Source organism: Micromonas pusilla (assembly GCF_000151265.4).
Source record: "Micromonas pusilla CCMP1545 genomic scaffold MICPUCscaffold_6, whole genome shotgun sequence".
Taxonomy (NCBI): Eukaryota; Viridiplantae; Chlorophyta; class Mamiellophyceae; order Mamiellales; family Mamiellaceae; genus Micromonas; species Micromonas pusilla.
Window position 1 is genome coordinate 706,643 of NW_003315887.1, and position 15,716 is coordinate 722,358.

General features: G+C 69.4%; 8 protein-coding genes across 8 annotated transcripts; 3 read left to right on the forward strand and 5 right to left on the reverse strand.

Annotated features, from left to right (window-relative positions):
• Nucleotides 1-1,029: 1,029 nt before the first annotated feature.
• On the reverse strand, nucleotides 1,030-3,275 carry VFL3 (variable flagellar number protein). Its single transcript, XM_003059471.1, has 3 exons — nucleotides 3,200-3,275; nucleotides 2,972-3,046; nucleotides 1,030-2,785 (listed from the first exon to the last, which is right to left on the reverse strand). The coding sequence occupies exons 1-3, from the start codon at nucleotides 3,233-3,235 to the stop codon at nucleotides 1,085-1,087; spliced, it is 1,812 nt and encodes a 603-aa protein (XP_003059517.1). The 5' UTR covers nucleotides 3,236-3,275; the 3' UTR covers nucleotides 1,030-1,084.
• A 107-nt stretch (nucleotides 3,276-3,382) lies between these two features.
• MICPUCDRAFT_58857 (uncharacterized protein) lies at nucleotides 3,383-4,869 on the reverse strand (the record flags this gene model as incomplete). Its single annotated transcript, XM_003059472.1, has 1 exon — nucleotides 3,383-4,869. One exon carries the CDS (start codon nucleotides 4,867-4,869, stop codon nucleotides 3,406-3,408), a length of 1,464 nt encoding a protein of 487 aa, XP_003059518.1. The 3' UTR covers nucleotides 3,383-3,405.
• Nucleotides 4,870-4,946: 77 nt separating this feature from the next.
• Nucleotides 4,947-5,675, forward strand: MICPUCDRAFT_58858 (uncharacterized protein; the record flags this gene model as incomplete). The annotated part of the gene is made up of 1 exon (XM_003059173.1): nucleotides 4,947-5,675. The coding sequence occupies one exon, from the start codon at nucleotides 4,947-4,949 to the stop codon at nucleotides 5,673-5,675; it is 729 nt and encodes a 242-aa protein (XP_003059219.1).
• A 116-nt stretch (nucleotides 5,676-5,791) lies between these two features.
• MICPUCDRAFT_27278 (major facilitator superfamily) lies at nucleotides 5,792-7,531 on the reverse strand (the record flags this gene model as incomplete). The annotated part of the gene is made up of 2 exons (XM_003059473.1): nucleotides 6,713-7,531; nucleotides 5,792-6,490 (listed from the first exon to the last, which is right to left on the reverse strand). Coding segments are annotated over exons 1-2 (1,470 nt in total), but the record flags the coding sequence as incomplete, so codon positions are not given.
• A 241-nt stretch (nucleotides 7,532-7,772) lies between these two features.
• MICPUCDRAFT_58860 (uncharacterized protein) lies at nucleotides 7,773-9,769 on the forward strand (the record flags this gene model as incomplete). Its single annotated transcript, XM_003059174.1, has 2 exons — nucleotides 7,773-8,544; nucleotides 8,736-9,769. The coding sequence occupies 2 exons, from the start codon at nucleotides 7,773-7,775 to the stop codon at nucleotides 9,737-9,739; spliced, it is 1,776 nt and encodes a 591-aa protein (XP_003059220.1). The 3' UTR covers nucleotides 9,740-9,769.
• A 213-nt stretch (nucleotides 9,770-9,982) lies between these two features.
• Nucleotides 9,983-10,294, reverse strand: MICPUCDRAFT_17893 (uncharacterized protein; the record flags this gene model as incomplete). The annotated part of the gene is made up of 1 exon (XM_003059474.1): nucleotides 9,983-10,294. One exon carries the CDS (start codon nucleotides 10,292-10,294, stop codon nucleotides 9,983-9,985), a length of 312 nt encoding a protein of 103 aa, XP_003059520.1.
• A 415-nt stretch (nucleotides 10,295-10,709) lies between these two features.
• Nucleotides 10,710-11,120, forward strand: MICPUCDRAFT_27286 (uncharacterized protein; the record flags this gene model as incomplete). The annotated part of the gene is made up of 1 exon (XM_003059175.1): nucleotides 10,710-11,120. One exon carries the CDS (start codon nucleotides 10,710-10,712, stop codon nucleotides 11,118-11,120), a length of 411 nt encoding a protein of 136 aa, XP_003059221.1.
• A 337-nt stretch (nucleotides 11,121-11,457) lies between these two features.
• MICPUCDRAFT_18184 (uncharacterized protein) lies at nucleotides 11,458-14,991 on the reverse strand (the record flags this gene model as incomplete). The annotated part of the gene is made up of 3 exons (XM_003059475.1): nucleotides 11,458-12,459; nucleotides 12,577-13,690; nucleotides 13,937-14,991. 3 exons carry the CDS (start codon nucleotides 14,989-14,991, stop codon nucleotides 11,458-11,460), a joined length of 3,171 nt encoding a protein of 1,056 aa, XP_003059521.1.
• Between the last annotated feature and the right edge of the window lie 725 nt (nucleotides 14,992-15,716).

Genomic DNA, 15,716 nt, shown 5'->3' on the forward strand with positions numbered 1-15,716 from the left:
CGCGAGAGGGACGTCGTCCCCGGTCAAATCGACCCCACCCGACCCCGCGGCGCGCATCGCGTTCGATCGCATCGCCGGGTGCGTCGCGCCGATTGAGGGCCCGGACCCCGCGCCCGCGCCCGCGCCGCCCCGGGGTGGTTGGACGGGAGCGCCGTACACCCGCGGGGGTTGCCGCGCGCTCGTGCGTCCCTTCCCCATGCACCGCTCCAAGTGCTGCGCGAACCTCGCGGCGGCGACTTTCTGCACGCACAGCGGGCACTCCGTCGCTTGCTTGCTCACCCCGCCGGTCCTGCCGTAGATGTCCTTCGTGCCTTTCCCGACCTTGCCGCTCGGGGGTTGGATGTTGATCGGCCGAGGTCCCATCCCTTGCATCGCGCACGCCTCCGCGTTCGCGCCGGCGTCGCGCGCGAGGAGGTCGTGCGCGATGCTCGCCGCGTCCGTGGGCGGCACGCGCTCTTGGACGCTGTCGAGCGTCTCGAGACCGAGCGACAGCGTCCGGTGGAGATCGATCGCGACGTCCCATATCGCGCCGTCGAGGATCTTTTCGTACGTCGCGACCGTCGCGCCGACGACGGAGTCGACGCGCTCGACGCCGCGCTTCAGACGCGCGATCGCGGCGATCTGCGCCAGAAGCTTTTCGTGCTCGCGGCGCTCCGCGTCCGTCATCGGCAACGGCGCGGGGGGCGACGGCGCGATCGGCGCGGGCGCGGGCGACGGCGGGGACGCCTCGAGCACCTGCATGCTGACGCGCGGGGACGACCCTCGCCTCGGGACGACAGACATTCTCCGAGCCGCGACGCTCCGACTTCCGCGCGACGCGTCGCCGCGCGCCGCGGCCGCGCCGGACGCGTCGAAGCCCCCGCGCGACTTCAGACGACGCCGCGCGCCTCCTGCCTCGCGAGACACCGCCGCGCCTCGCAGGTTTGACGCGCGGGTAGGTTCCGGGACGAACGAGCGACGCCCTTACGAACGACGGACGACAGACGCGCGCCGCTCGCCAAGGTGTGCCTCGCCTGGCGGAGACGGAATGGGCCTGTCAATACTGTACTCGTCAACTGCGCTCCATCACAAGGTCACTACGCGCTCACGCCGCGGTCGACTTCGCCTCTCTCAGGAAACTCTGCAGCGCCGCGAGCCGCGAGTCTATGTCCGCGATCTCCGCGTTCGCGTCGCCGTGTCCCGCCTTGGCGAGCGGCGGCTTCGCGCCGCCGCCGCCGCCTCCGTCCGCAGGGCGCGCGTTTTCCTTCGCCGCCCCCGCCCAGCCGTCGTCCTTCGACGCGTACGCGGACAGCTTCTGCTTCACGTCGCGCAAAATCCGACCGGGGGACGCGCTCGCGCTCGCGTTCGCGTTCGCCGCCGCGTTCCCCCCCGAGTCGTTCGAGCTCCGCAACCCGTTGGTCACGCCCGTCGCCGCCGCGCGTCGTTCGCGTCCGCCCCTCGGCCGCGCGGGCGACGCCGCCGTCGGCGTGCCGACCCTCGAGCCCGCGTTCGAATTCGAGCTGCTCATCCACGCTTGCGACCGCTCGCCGACCCTCGCCGGCGACGCCGCGCCGCTCGCGATCCCGGCTCTGGAGTTCATGTACCTCGCCGCGTCCCTATCGCGCTTCTCGCGGACGTACGCGGTCGGGTCGAACCGCCCGGGCGACGCGCCCGCGCCGCGCAGCGTCGGCGACCGACCGCGAAGCCGCGCCGCCGGCGACGGGCTCCGCGCCGTCGGCGTTCGGAAGCCGCCGCCGTCACCGTGCCCGTGCCCCCCTCTCGGCGCGAGCGAGCTCCCGCGGCTCAGGCTCATCCCCGCGCGCCACGGTCGATCGCGGTCGACGGACGACGCGCGCGCGGCTCCGGTTCCGCGAGAAGACGGCGACGCCGCGCCGGGGCGGGGCGGCGCGCGCCCCAGCCCCCGCGCGGGGGACGCGCCCCGAGACGAACCCGCGTACCCGTACGCCGCGCCGCCGCTCCTGAGACGTCGCTGCAGCCCGTCGCACTCGGTCGCGAGGTCCTTCACCTTGGCGCGCAGTTCGCGCTCCAGCTCGCGGCGCCTGGCGGACTCCGCCGCCGCCGCGTCGAGCTCTTTCTGTTTCGTCGCGAGCATCCGCCGCTTGCTGCTCTGTGCGTTGAGCAGCTCCGTCTCTTTGCCCTGCAGCGCGCTCGCGAGGTCATCCCTCTCCCGGCGCAGGAGCTTCATCTCTTTGTTCAACGTCCTGACCTCGGCGTGGAGGCGTTCGAGCTGCTCGTACGCGTGCCCGTGGACGAGGTCCGCGGCGGTGCGCGGCGCGGCGTCTCCATCGCGGAGGTCGAGCTCGCGCCTCAAGTCTCGCACCGTAGCGCGCAGCGCGTCGTTCTCGTCCCGAAGCTTCTCGCCGGACGCGCTGCTCCCGCCGCCCGCGGTCGCCGCCGAGAGCCTCTTGTTCTCCGCGGTGAGCCGCCGCACCGTCGCCTGCAGCGCGTCCGGGTCGACGTGCCCTTCGAACAGCAGCGGCAGCGGGTAGTGCACGCGGTCGTACTCCGCCGCGTACGTCAGGATGAGGTACCGCTTCGACGCGTTCTTCTTCGCGGCGGCGGCGTCCGCGGCGTTCGCGCTCGCGCGCTTCGTCTTCAGCGACTCCAAGTCCGCGTACGTGAGGAGATCCACGAACACGGAGTCGCTGCCGTCGCTCACGGCGGCGGCGAGCATCTTCACGAAGACGTCGTACTTTTTGAAGTTTCCCGTCTTGGCGGTGATGTCCTCGACGTATCGCGCGGTGAAGTCGCCGCGCCATCGCGCGCCGTCGTCCTTCTTCTCCGCCTGCGCGGACGATGCGATGCGATCGCGGGGGAGGCGTCAGGGGATGGACGATGGCGTGGAGCGCGCGTCGACGCGCGCGGTTTGAAAGCGAGGAGACGAACGAGACGAAATCCGCGCGGCGACAGACGACGCCAACGATCACAAGCCGACGGGGGAGGATCTGAGGGCGACCGCGCGTGGACGCACCTCGACGGAGAGCATCTCCGCGTCGACGCTGGATATCGTGACGATGTACTCGACGCCGTGAAACGACAGTTCCGCCTGCGAGTCGGAGGAGGGACGGCGAGCGCGTCAGACGGGTTCGAACGGCGGTCGGGACGACGAACGCGTGCGGTGTGTTGTTCGCATCGTTTTCCACCCGCGAGGCGAGCGACGACGCCGCGGGGACGCGAGCGAGCGGGGACGCGCGCGCACCGTCTCCACGAGCGCGTGCGCGCCGTGCGACGCCATGGGTGCGACGACGTTCGTGTCTCGAGCTGCGAGGCTCGCGCGAACGGCTTTGAGGCGCGCGCGGCGGCGGCGACGCGAGTTCACCCGCATCGCGCGCTCGGGCGCGCGTCGAACGGCTACCGAGCTCTGACGAACCGAGTTTGCCGTGACCCGGAAACTTTTTTTGCTTGTTACAACGCCGCGCGCAACATCGCCTTGAGCTCCTCGCCCGACAACGCCACCGGGTTCCCCTTCATGCTCGAGCTCTCCTTACTCTTCCGCACGACGTCGTCGAAGTCGCTCTCCTTCAGCCCGAACGTCCCCAACCCCGGAACCCCGACGCGAGCCACGAGCGCCGTCATCCACGCGACGCCGTCGTCCGCCGTCGCGTCGTCGCGACCCGTGACGACGCGCGCGACGTCTTCGTACCGCCGCAAATACGCGGAAGACGCCGCCGGGTCCGTCTCCGCGACGCGCCCGCGCAGCGCCGCGACGTTGATCGCGCAGCAGTGCGGCAGCAGCGCGGCACATATCGCCCCGTGCGGCGCGTGAAGGAGCCCGCCTAACGTCCCGCTGAATCCGTGCACGGCGCCGAGCTTCGCGTTGGCGAGCGAGAGCCCGCCGTACAGAGAGCACAGGCACATGTCCTCCCGCGCGGCGACGTCGTCGGGGCACTCGAACGCGCGCAGAAGCGACCGCGCGCCGGCTTTAATCCCGGAGATGGCGACCGCGTCCGTGAGCGGGTTCGACGCGTTGCTGACGTACGGCTCGACGCACTGCGTGAGCGCGTCGAGCCCCGTGTGCGCGGTGACGCTCGCGGGCATCGATCGCGTGAGCTCGGGGTCGATCACGCAGACGTCCGGAAGCATGAACGCGTGCCGCATGGAGACTTTCCTGTCGCCCGCCTCTAAGACGCTGTTCTTCGTGACCTCCGCGCCCGGCCCCGCGGTGGTCGGGACCGCGATGAACGGCGCCGCGCGTCGAGTCAGCGGTCGCGCGCGGCCGACGACTTCGAGGAAGTCGTACAGGTCCGGATCGGATCCGCCGTTCGTGAGGACCGCGGCGACGCACTTGCCCACGTCCACGGGGGTGCCGCCTCCGATCGCGACGACCGCGCCGCATCCGCGCTTCGTCGCGAGCGCGATCGCCGCCTCCGCGGTCGCGGTCGTCGGCTCGCCGCCTTCGCAGTGGTAGACGTGCGACGCGATGGACGCCTCCGAGAGCGCTTTCGTCAGCGGCGCGGAGAAGCGATCGGACGCGCCCGCGACGACGAGCACGGGCTCGTCCGCGCATCCCTCCAGCGTCGTGAGCTCGGTCACGAGCGCGGGGACCCTCGCGACGGTGCCGACGCCGAAGACGATCCTCGCGGCGGTCGCGAACTCGAACGGCGCGATCGTCGCGGCGGAGTCCTTTGCCATCGGCGCCGACGCCTCCGCGGACGGCGACGCGGCGCGAGGGACGACCGCGCGAGGGACGACGGCGGCGCGGCGGGTGGACGACGACGACGACGCGCGTTTCGACGCGCGGAGGGCGACGGCGGGGGATGGCGCGCACGTCGAGCGCGCGGACATGTCGTCGACGACCTGTGTCGGCGCGCGCGGGGATAAGACGCGCGACGACAGCGGAAGCGCCTGCGCCTGCAGTGGTGGCCGCATGGCACTTTTTTTTTTTTTCTTCGCGCTCGCGCGCGTCAGATCTGGCGTCGCGCGCGCTCGGACTCCCGCCGGGCAAGATGCGCATGGAACCCGCGCGCGGCGGCACGCGCGGAGGGAAAGATCAGTTCGACTGGAACGACGTCAAGGGGGACAAAGACCGCGAGTACTACCTCGGGCACAGCGTGAAAGCGTCCGTGGGGCGATGGCAGAAGGGCAAGGACATATTGTGGTACACCAGGGAGAAGGGCGACGGCCCTGGCGGCGCGAACGACGAGATCGCCGCGATCAAGGCCGCGGAGGAGAACGCGATGGCGGAGGCGTTGGGGTTGAAACCGCGCACGGAGCACGTGAACCGCGGGACGAACCTCGAGAAGCACGAGATGGACGAGTTCCTGAAGCGCGGGCGCACGGACGACGATCGCGACTGGAAAGACGAAGACGCGAAGGAGGCGGCGAGGATCAAAGGCTTGGGCGCGCCCGCGGAGATGCAGCGCGGCGGGGTCGAGGGCGAGGTCTTAGGGGGTGTCGGGCTAGACGACGACGACGACGACGACGAGCGTCGCGTCAAGCGCGCGCGCGCGGAGGGCGGGGCATCGATTCCCCCGCCGCCGACGTTGACGGCGAAGGAGCGAAAGAAGCTGAAGGAGAAGGCGAAGAAGCGCGAGCGCAAGGAGGCGAAGAAAGCGGAGAAGAAGGCGAGAAAGAGGGAGAAGAAGGAAGCGAAGAGGGCGAAGAAGAGGGAGAAAGCGACGCGCGCGGGACGGTCGCCGTCCTCCTCCTCCTCCTCCTCCTCCTCCTCGACGTGACGCGCGGAGAGGTGCCGCGAGTAAGTGTATCATTCCGAAAACAAACGTCGATCGAGTTCTCCCGCCCGCCGCGCCCGCCGCGTGACTCATCGCGCCGTCGCCTCGCGCAAACCGCTCTCGATCTGCTCCAGCGACCGTCCTTTCAGTTCCGGCACGAGCGCGTACGCGAAGATGAAGTGACACAGGCACACCCCCGCGAAACACGCGAACGCGCCGCCAGCGCCTCCGAGCGCGTCCGAAAGGCTTAAAAAACTCATCGCGACGGCGCCGGACGTCGCTCGGTTCACCGCCACCCCCAGCGCGGTCCCTCTCGCCCTGACCGCTCTCGGCCACAGCTCCGCGTTCACGACCCACGTCACCGGACCGACGCCGGCGGAGAACGCGGCGACGTAGAGACACAGGACGGTCAGCGTCGCGGCCGGGCTCGCGACGCTCGCGACGCTCGCGGCGAGCGCGACGGAACACGCGAACGAAAACGCCACCGACGTCAGCAGCGTCCGTCGCCGCCCGCCCAGGCCGTCGATCACGAACGCGGAGACGAGCACGAAGAACGTCTTGGTCGCGCCGACCGCGCACGCGGCTTTGATCTGGTCCGTCTCCGACGACCACCCGGCGTCTCGGAGTAACGTCGGGACGTAGTAGACCGCCGCCTCCGTGCCGCACGCCTGCTGGAAAAACATCAAGCCGACGCCGACGACGAGCGCTCTCCGGCACGCGGGGTCGTCGGAGAATACCCCGCGCCAACCCCCGGACGCGCTGCCGACGCGTCGTCGCCGTCCATTTCCCGGGGACTTCGACTTTACCCCTCCCGGGGACTTTTGCGGGGACTTTCGCGGGGACCGTCTCGTCGGCGTGGAGTATCCGTCGCCGCCGCCGCCGTCGGCTTCGTCGTCGTCGTCGCTCCAGTCCCACCGCTCGTCTCGCTCCACGAGGGCCCTGATGCTCCGCATCGAGCTCACGGCGGCGTCCTCGTCCTTACGCTTACCCTCGCTCCCACCGCCCGCCCCAACACCCCCCGCGCCGACGCCGCCGCCGACGCCGACGCCGAACGTCTTCCTCAACACCTCCAACGCCTCCGCGGCGCGAGGATTCGGCTCGCGCATGAGCCACCGCGGCGACTCTGGCATCCACGGCACGAGCGCGAGGAGGAGAATCGCCACCGGCACGGGCGCGCCGACGGATACCCTCCATCGCGTCGCGTCGTCGTCCTCGCACGTCACCGCGATGAGCGACGCGACGTAGCCCAGGAGCAGCCCGGACACGATGGCGAGCTCGAAGCCCGCGGCGACGACGGCGCCGCGCCGCGCCGGCGGGGAGATCTCCGCGAGGTACGCCGGGCACGTCGCGAACGCGAGGCCGACGCCGACGCCGCACACGGCTCGGCCGCACGCCGCCTGCGTGAACGAGTACGCGCTCGCGGCGACGGCCGTGCCGAGCACGAACAGCGCGAGCGCGGCGCCGACGCTTCGCACGGCGCCGTGCTTGTTGTACGCCATCCCGCCGGCGAGCGCGCCGAACGCGCTGACGAAGTTCAGGCACCCGACGACGATCTCGCTCTGCCACGTCTCGAAGTTCCGGTCGCGCTGCATCGCGAGCCGCGCGCCGGCCATGACGCCAATGTCGTACCCCTGGAGAGCGACGATCGCGGCGACGAACGCGACGACGCGCACGGTGTACCACGGCAGCGGCGCGCGCGTCGTCTCGGGGCTTTCTTCGGGGTCTCTCTCGAACGTGCCGTACGTCACGCGGCGGCGGACCGCGCGGATAGGGGACCGCACGATGGCGGCGAGGGCGCCGAGGACGCCCATCCTCGTCGTCGCGCGGGCGGGCGCGCGCGCCCGGGGGCGAGAAGCGCGCGAATCTGTAACACCGGACGGGGGCGGTTTCTGTTCGTATCGTTGTCGACCGTCCGCGCGCGCCGATACTGTAATTTACGGGTCAGCTGACCGGCGTCGCGGTCAACGTCGACCCCGAAAGACGGGCGCGCGACCCATCGCGCGAAAGGAGAATATGCCCTGACGCTGACGCTGATGACGGGACGAAGGCCCGGGCGGAAATTCCCCAGCAACACACAGAACGCGTCGAGCGACGATAACGATGGACCGCGACGGCGGCGGCCGCGGGATGCGGTACGTCCCGTCGTGGACCGCGCTCGAGGAGGCGGCGAGGGAGGAGCTCAAGCGAAGCGGCCTGACGTCGAGCGACGACGCGCCGCGGTACCGACGCGGGAGCAAGCGACCACCGAGACCGCCGAAGACGCCTCCGGGGCTGCTGCGGCCGCCGCACGACGCCGTCCAACGCGCGCGGTTCGCGGGGAGAGGCCGAGGATGGGCCGCGATACGCGAGATCCCCGCCGCGACGGTGTTGTTCCAAGAGCGGCCGCTCGTGATCGCCGGCGCGTTCGACGCGGACGAGGACGCGCTCCGCGAGATGACGCGCGTCCTCGTGACCGACCCGTCGCACGCGTCCACGTGGCTGCGACGCGTCGACGGCGTCTCTCTCTCGACGTCGACGGACTCGCCGACGCGTCGCGCGCATTCGAGCGCGTCGGAGTCGTCCCCGATCGACGGCGTCGACGACGCGTCGTGGAACGACGCGAGGGCGTTCGTCAGGCGCCGCGCGGCGGTCCGTCGATCGCGCGTGGACGCGAACGACGAAGCCGCCGAAACCGCGGCGGCGCCGGCGGGGCGGAGCGCGAGCGACGCGAGCACGGACGACGACGCCGGCGGCGACGAGGGGGATGGATCCTCCTCGTCGTCGTCCGAGGATCGCCGCGCGGGCGGTAAAGGTAAGGGAGGACGCGCGCGTTTCGTCGTGACGCTGTTCGCCAACGCGTCGGCGATCAATCACGCGTGCGCGCCGAACGCCGGTGCGTTCTATGTCACACTGGTCCCCATACGACCGCGTCGGCGTGGTGGACGCCGTTCCTTAAGGAATTTTCCCGGCGTCTCTCTCCGCCCAGGGTCCCTCGCTTTCAATCCCCGCCCTCGACGCCTTTCAACGCCAACTGACGCCTTTGAACTCCACCCCGACGTTCGCTTCGTACGGAACGACCCTCAGCCGTCGCCGTCGCGGGCGAGGACGTCGCGACCGCGTACGCCCTCCGCGCGATCGAGCCCGGGGAGGAGATCACGGTGTCGTACGCGTCGTCGTCGCTGTATCTTCCGCTGACGATGCGGCGGATGGCGCTGTCAAGGAGGTGGGGGTTCGTGTGCGAGTGCGAACGGTGCGCGAGGGACGCGAAGCGCGCGGCGCTCGAGAGCGAACGACGCGCGGGGACCGAGCCGCGGCGGGCGGCGCGGCACGGGGTCAGATCTCGCGGGTTCTCGCTCCCCGGGGACGAGCGAGAGGGGTTCCACGAGTGGGAGCGCGGCGAGACCGGGTTCGAGGCGCAGTTCGACGACGAAGGGCGTCTGAGAGCGACGCTCGGGGGCGTGTCGACGGATGGGCGTCCGTCGAGGGGCAGGAGTACTAAGGGGGGCGCGCGACGCGGCGGCGGCGGGGCGGACGGCAGAGGCGACACGGACGACTCGGACACGTCGTTCGAGTCGTCGTCGTCGTACGACTCGAGATCGTCGTCCGAGGCGTCGTCTTCCGAGGAGGACGACGACGTCGGCGTCGGCGGCGCGCGGCGAGGGTCGGGGGTCGGACGCGGCGGCGCGGCGGCGCCCGCGAAGCGCGCGCGCGTGAAGCTCCTCGGGCCCGGGCGTCTGTACAACAAGCTCGTCCGCGCCGGGATCGGACCGGACCACTGGCAGATGCACGCGACGCGGGAGATCCTCGTGAGCAAGCTGCTGACGAAGGAGGGGAGGAAAGACTTCGACCTGGATCTGCTCCTGGAGCACGCGCACTGCGCGTCGAGGCTCGCGAGGAATCACCCGCACGCGATTCGGCTCGTCGCGCTCGTGGAGGAGGTGTTCAGGTCTAACCGCGCGGTCGTGCGCGCGGAGCCGTCGTGGGTGTTCACGATCACGCTGCTCAGGGAGAGCGTGCATCCGGACGTGTTGTTTTGGAACACGGAGTTCAAGGGGTTTCCGAATAGGGACGACGACGAGGCGGTTTAGGCGATTTTATTCAAAATTCAAACACGATCTATTTCGGCGCGGCGTCGGACGAGGGGAAGGCGACAGGGCGACGGGACGTTCTCGCGCGCGCGATGATGAACGATGTGTGCGTGTGTTCGTTGGTTCTCGTGAGTGTGGTGGTGATTATTTATCACCATTGTGTTTGAGACGTCCGAACGGAGTCGGCGCGTCTTTTGGTTTTTGAAGTTGTTGAAGAGCGTCTCGAACGGTTCGGGTGGCTGTTTAGCCGCCGAAGCCGTAGAGGGTGCGGCCCTGGCGCTTGAGCGCGTAGACGACGTCCATCGCGGTGACGGTCTTGCGGCGGGCGTGCTCGGTGTAGGTGACCGCATCGCGGATCACGTTCTCGAGGAACACCTTGAGGACACCGCGGGTCTCCTCGTAGATGAGACCGGAGATGCGCTTGACGCCACCACGGCGTGCGAGACGGCGGATCGCCGGCTTCGTGATGCCCTGGATGTTGTCGCGAAGGACCTTGCGGTGGCGCTTGGCGCCGCCCTTTCCGAGCCCCTTGCCTCCTTTACCTCTGCCAGACATGTTGAGTGAGTGTTACGAGTGTGTTCGTAAGTGTGGCGGCAATGGCGAGCGGGAGCGGCTTTTACGTCGAAATCCGGCGACGTCCGAGGTGCATTGGGGGAAATAGACAGTCGTTCTCGAGTTAATAAATAGGGTCGCGATTGTCATTTGTCCTGAGCGAAAACGTCTAAACGCAAAATGAGGCAGACGCGATCCAGCCGGTAAAAATAACGCGTACATCGACTACTGATCCAGACGAAATTGACATTTTGGCAACGAATTGAAGAGGATGTTTTTTTCCGTACTCGCGCGGTTCGCACACGCAACCAGTCAGAGGACGCGTACGTCGCCGCGCGTACGTTGATTTTTCCGCGGCGGAGAGTTCAAAAACGCGAAGCCGTTCCCCTCGTCGTCACAACCCAAACACACCACAACAATGGCCCGTACGAAGCAAACTGCCCGCAAGTCCACCGGTGGCAAGGCGCCCCGCAAGCAGCTCGCCACCAAGGCGGCGCGCAAGTCCGCCCCGGCGACCGGCGGCGTGAAGAAGCCGCACAGGTACAGGCCCGGTACCGTCGCGCTCCGTGAGATCCGCAAGTACCAGAAGTCCACCGAGCTCCTCATCCGCAAGCTCCCGTTCCAGCGCCTCGTCCGCGAGATCGCCCAGGACTTCAAGACGGACCTCCGCTTCCAGTCCTCCGCGATCCTTGCGCTCCAGGAGGCGTCCGAGGCGTACCTCGTCGGCCTCTTCGAGGACACGAACCTCTGCGCGATCCACGCCAAGCGTGTCACGATCATGCCCAAGGACATCCAGCTCGCCCGCCGCATCCGTGGTGAGCGCGCGTAAGCGACGACTCCTTCTGTGGTCTTCAACATCTTCAACTGTCTTCGGACGTAAAACAAACCAACTGGTGATAAATAATCACCATCACACCGAAAGAACATTCGACTCGACTCGACGCTCCGCGTCGTTTCAAAAAAATAAATTTCAAACTCGTAACCAAACGCGCGCTTCGCGACCCGGCCGCCGTCTCTCTCGCGCGCGCCCACTCTCTTTAATCGCGCGGACGAGTTCAATCGTAACTATGACTGCTATTGTCTATTAAAAAACAGCACGACGACGCCGCGCCGCGCTGTCGCGTTCGTTCTATTCTCCGGCTGGCGCGATCGCCGTCGTCTGCAAGCTAGTCCCAGATGCTCAACCCCGGACCGCCCCCGAGAGCCTTCCTGTTCACGACCGTCTTCCGTTTCTTTCCACCTCCCGTCCCGCCGCCGCCCGCGCGTTTCTCCGCCTCGCGTCTTTTCGCCTTGAGCGCCGCGCGCGCTTCCGTCCCGCCCGCGACCGACGCGGACGGGACTCTCGACCGTCCTCGAGACGCGTCGTCGTCCGCGTTTGAACTCGAAGGCGCGGGCGCGTCGCCGGAGACGATCCGCGGCCACGCCCTCTCGATCGCGTGCCCCATCCCGGACTTCATCCAGTCACGAACCTCCGGCATCAAATATCGCGGCTCTCTCCTCCAAACCTCGATCAGCGCCGCGCGGCTCGCGACGTTCCGCCGTCTCAGCGCGTGAATCAACTCGATCACCCGTCGCTGCGACTTGCCCTCCGGCCGCGCGCACAGCGAAGGCTTCGCCGCGAGCTTATCTCGAAACTCCGCCATCGGCGCCGACACCGCGCCGGACAGCAGCGCCGCCGCGAACGCGCCGCAGCCGCCTCTCTCCGCGGTCAGCGGCACCGCGTGCAGGGGTAACTCCCAGCGGTGCCTCCCGTGCGAGGGCTGCGCGAACGCGACGACGGCGTCGCGCGCTCGGACGTACCGCGGCGCGGGCTCTTCCAACGGCGACGACAGCGACGTCAGCGCGGCCGCGTCGTCGACGAGCCACGCCGCGTCGACGACCGTGGCGCCGATGACGTAAGGTCGCTTCGCGGTCTGCATCAAGTCCACGTACACGACGTAGTCCGGCGCGCTTCGGTGCAGCGTCGACGACGGGTGGAGGAAGACGTTTTGGTCCAACATCGCGGGCTTGTACCGCGTCGCTTTCGTGTTGTCGTTCTCGTCGTACTTCTCGCGCACGTCCGACGGTTTCGAGCGTCGCGCGACGCGGTCGGCCCAGCCGATGAGTAACGCTCGTCTCAAAGACGTTTCCCCCGGGGCGCCAATCTCTAGCGACGACGCCGCCGGGTCCTTCCGCCGCTTTTCCCCGCGCGGCGGCTTGTTCACCGCGGCGGACGCCTCCGCGATCGCGCGCTTCGCGCCCGGGGTCAACAGCGACTCGATCCCCGCGGTCGCGTGCATCGCGACCGAGGGAGGCGGCTTCGAGAGAATTCGAAGCAGCTGTCGCCGCAGATCGCTCATCTCGCGCATCGTCTTCCCGTGCAGGCGGTGCTCGACGCAAAATTTCTCCGCCGCCCTCGGGTCGTCCACTCCCCCGGCGGCGTCGAACGCGACGAGCGCCCTCGCGGCGCTCAGCGCGTCGCTGTTCGGGTGATGAAACTTGTGCGCGAGCTTCCGCCGCCGCTTTCGCTCCTCGTCGTCCGCCGGAGCGTCGCCGTCCGTCGCGTCGCTCTGCTTCGCGTCCGAGCGAAGAAACGGCGAGTCGACCGACAGCGCCGCCGCCGTCGCCACCGCGGCGGCGAGGCAGCCGCCGCTCGGCGACGCGCCGAGCGCCGCGAGGAGCATCCGCGCGTGCCGCGGCGATATCGGCAGCGCCGCCATCGCGCGTCCGACCTCGGTCAGGACCCCGACGTCGTCGTCCGCGCCGAACGACCCGAAGTGCCCGTATTTTCTATTCTCCGCCCCCGCGGCGGGTGCCAACGCGCCGAGAATGGCGAGCGTCTTCCGCGCCGCGTCCAACGCCGCCGGCGACGGCGGGGATATGAACGGGAACCTCCCGACGCGGTCGATCCCCATCGCGCGCATCTGCAGCACGACGCCCTCGACGGGGACGCCGAGGATGGCCGGCGGCGCGTGCGGAGGGAGCTCGTTCACGAAGTGCGCGGAGGAGAACAGGCGGTAGCAGTGCCCCGGACCGGTGCGCCCCGCGCGTCCCGCTCTCTGTTCCGCGCTCGCTTTGCTGACCCAGCCGACCTCGAACTTGGAGAGTCCCGCGCTCGCGCTCGCGGCGCCCGCGCCGTCGCCGACGCCGGCGGCGTCGTCGCCGTACACGCGGCGTTTCTCTCGCCCGGCGTCGACGACGTATCGCACGCCGGGAATCGTGAGCGACGTCTCCGCGACGTTCGTCGACACGATCACGAGCCTCGCGCCCCTCGGCGGCGGGTCGAACACGCGCTTCTGCAGCGTCGGCGGCAGCAGCGCGTACAGAGGCAGCACGTGCAGGTACCCCGGGCCGTCGTCCTCGCCGTCGTCTTCCGCGCGGGATCGGGATCCCGGCGCGTCGGACGTCGGCGCGTGCGCTCTCGTCCACGCGTCCTCCGCCGCCGCGGCTTCCTCCGGGGTCACGCCCTCGCCGCCGTGGACGACGCGCGCGTCCTCGTCCTCGCTGACGTCGGACGCGCTGTCGTCGTCGATCGCGTCGTCGAAGTCGTCGCGGCCGTCGAACGCGTCGTCGCCGTTCGCGTCCTCGCCGCCTCGGTCGTCGTCGTCGTCGTCGTCAGATTCGGATTCGGATTCGCCGCCGCGGTCGACGCCGTCCACGTCGTACGCGTCCAACGCCGCGCCGTCGCCGTCGCCGTCGCCGTCGCCGTCGTCGTCGTCGTCCGGCGGCGGCGTCGCTTCGCGCCCGGCCGTCGCCGCCTCCCCCGCGCCTTTCTTCTCTTTCTTCGGGAACGCCTTTCGGAGTTTATCGCACAACCCCTCGACCTCGCGTTGACCGGTGACGAAGACGAGAATCCCGCCCGGCGGGAGCTTCTTGTGAATCGCGAGCGTCTTCTTCTTCGCGGCGTTCAGGTAGTCCCCGTGTTCGGTGACGCGCGCGAAGTGCACCGTCACCGGGTACTGCCTCGCGGCGATTTTCAAGAGCGCCGGCGGCGTCGGGCACAGCTTCTTGTTCCCGACGAACTCCTCCACTCGCAACGTCGCGGACATGACGACGAGACGCAGCGGCGTGATCCCCGGCCGGCCCTCCATCGCGAGCTCCGCGCGCAGCGGGACGACGCGCGACAGCAGACCCAACAGGATGTCCGTGTTCACGCTCCGCTCGTGCGCTTCGTCCACGATCACGACGCTGTATTTTCGAAGCAGCAGGTCCGACTGAATCTCGCGCAGGAGGACGCCGTCCGTCATGAATTTTATCCGCGGCGACGCGCCGACTCTCTTGTCGTACCGCACCTGGTACCCGACCTCGCCGCCGAGCTTCACGCTCAACTCCTTCGCGACGCGCGTCGCGGTGGACGTCACCGCGACCCTCCTCGGCTGCGTCACCGCGACCGCGCCGGGGTGGTCGAGACAGTCTTCGTCCCCGTAGCCCGCCTCGTACAGAAACTGCGGCACCTGCGTCGTCTTCCCGCACCCGGTCTCGCCGCAGATCACCGTGATCGGATGATGATTGATCGCGTCCACGATGTCGTGCTCCGCGCCCAATATCGGCAGCCCCTCGCGCGCTTCCTGTATCTTCGCGTCGCGCCGCACCGGAACGGAGAACGACGCGCCTCTGAACGCGTTCGGGAACCTCGCGTCGGCCGCGCGTCGCGCGGCTTCGTTCGCCGCCGCCAGCTGCGCCGCCGCGTCCTTCGGGTCCAACGCCGCCGCCGCCGCCATCGGGCCCAACGCCTCCGTCGCTCTCTCCGCAGCCTGCTCCGGGTCCCTCGCGCGGACGAGGTCGGACAGCGCGCGCGCGGTCTTCATCGCCGCCGCGGTCCTCGCCCGGGCGGCGGCGGCGTCGACGCTCTCCTCAACGTCGTCGTCGCGCGTTTCGTTCGCCGCCATCACCGCCGCCTCCGCGGCCGCGAGCGCGGCGGCGTCGCTCAGTCGCTTCGTATCCATCGGGTGTATCGGGCCGTACTCGTCCGATGCTAAGCCCGCCGTCGTCTTCGGGATCTTCTTCAGGCCGCTGATCGTTCCGCCGACGCGCGGCCACGACGCTTTTTGTTTTTCCTCGAGCATCGGATCCTCCTCCTCCGCGGCGTCTCCGTCGCTCTCGCTCTCGTCGCCGTCGCCGTCGCCGCCGTCGTCGTCCTCGCCGCCGCCGCCGTCCTCGCCGACCGGCGGCTTCTCGCGCTTGTGGAGCCTCGAGTCCTCCGTCCCCGGGAGGCGTATCCCCGCGCGCTCCGCCTTGAGCTCGCGCCGCAGATTCTCCCTCGCCGTCCGCCTCTGCCCCATCGCCGCGGACCCGTGCAGCAGCGCGAGCGACGCGTCCGACACCAGCTTCGCCGCCTCGAGGCGCTTCATCACGCTCGCGCGCTCGCCGCGCTTTCTTCGGTCCTCCTCCAGCTTCGCGATCTTCCTCTTCTGAGACTTGCTGAGCTTCTTCGCGGCCGATCATC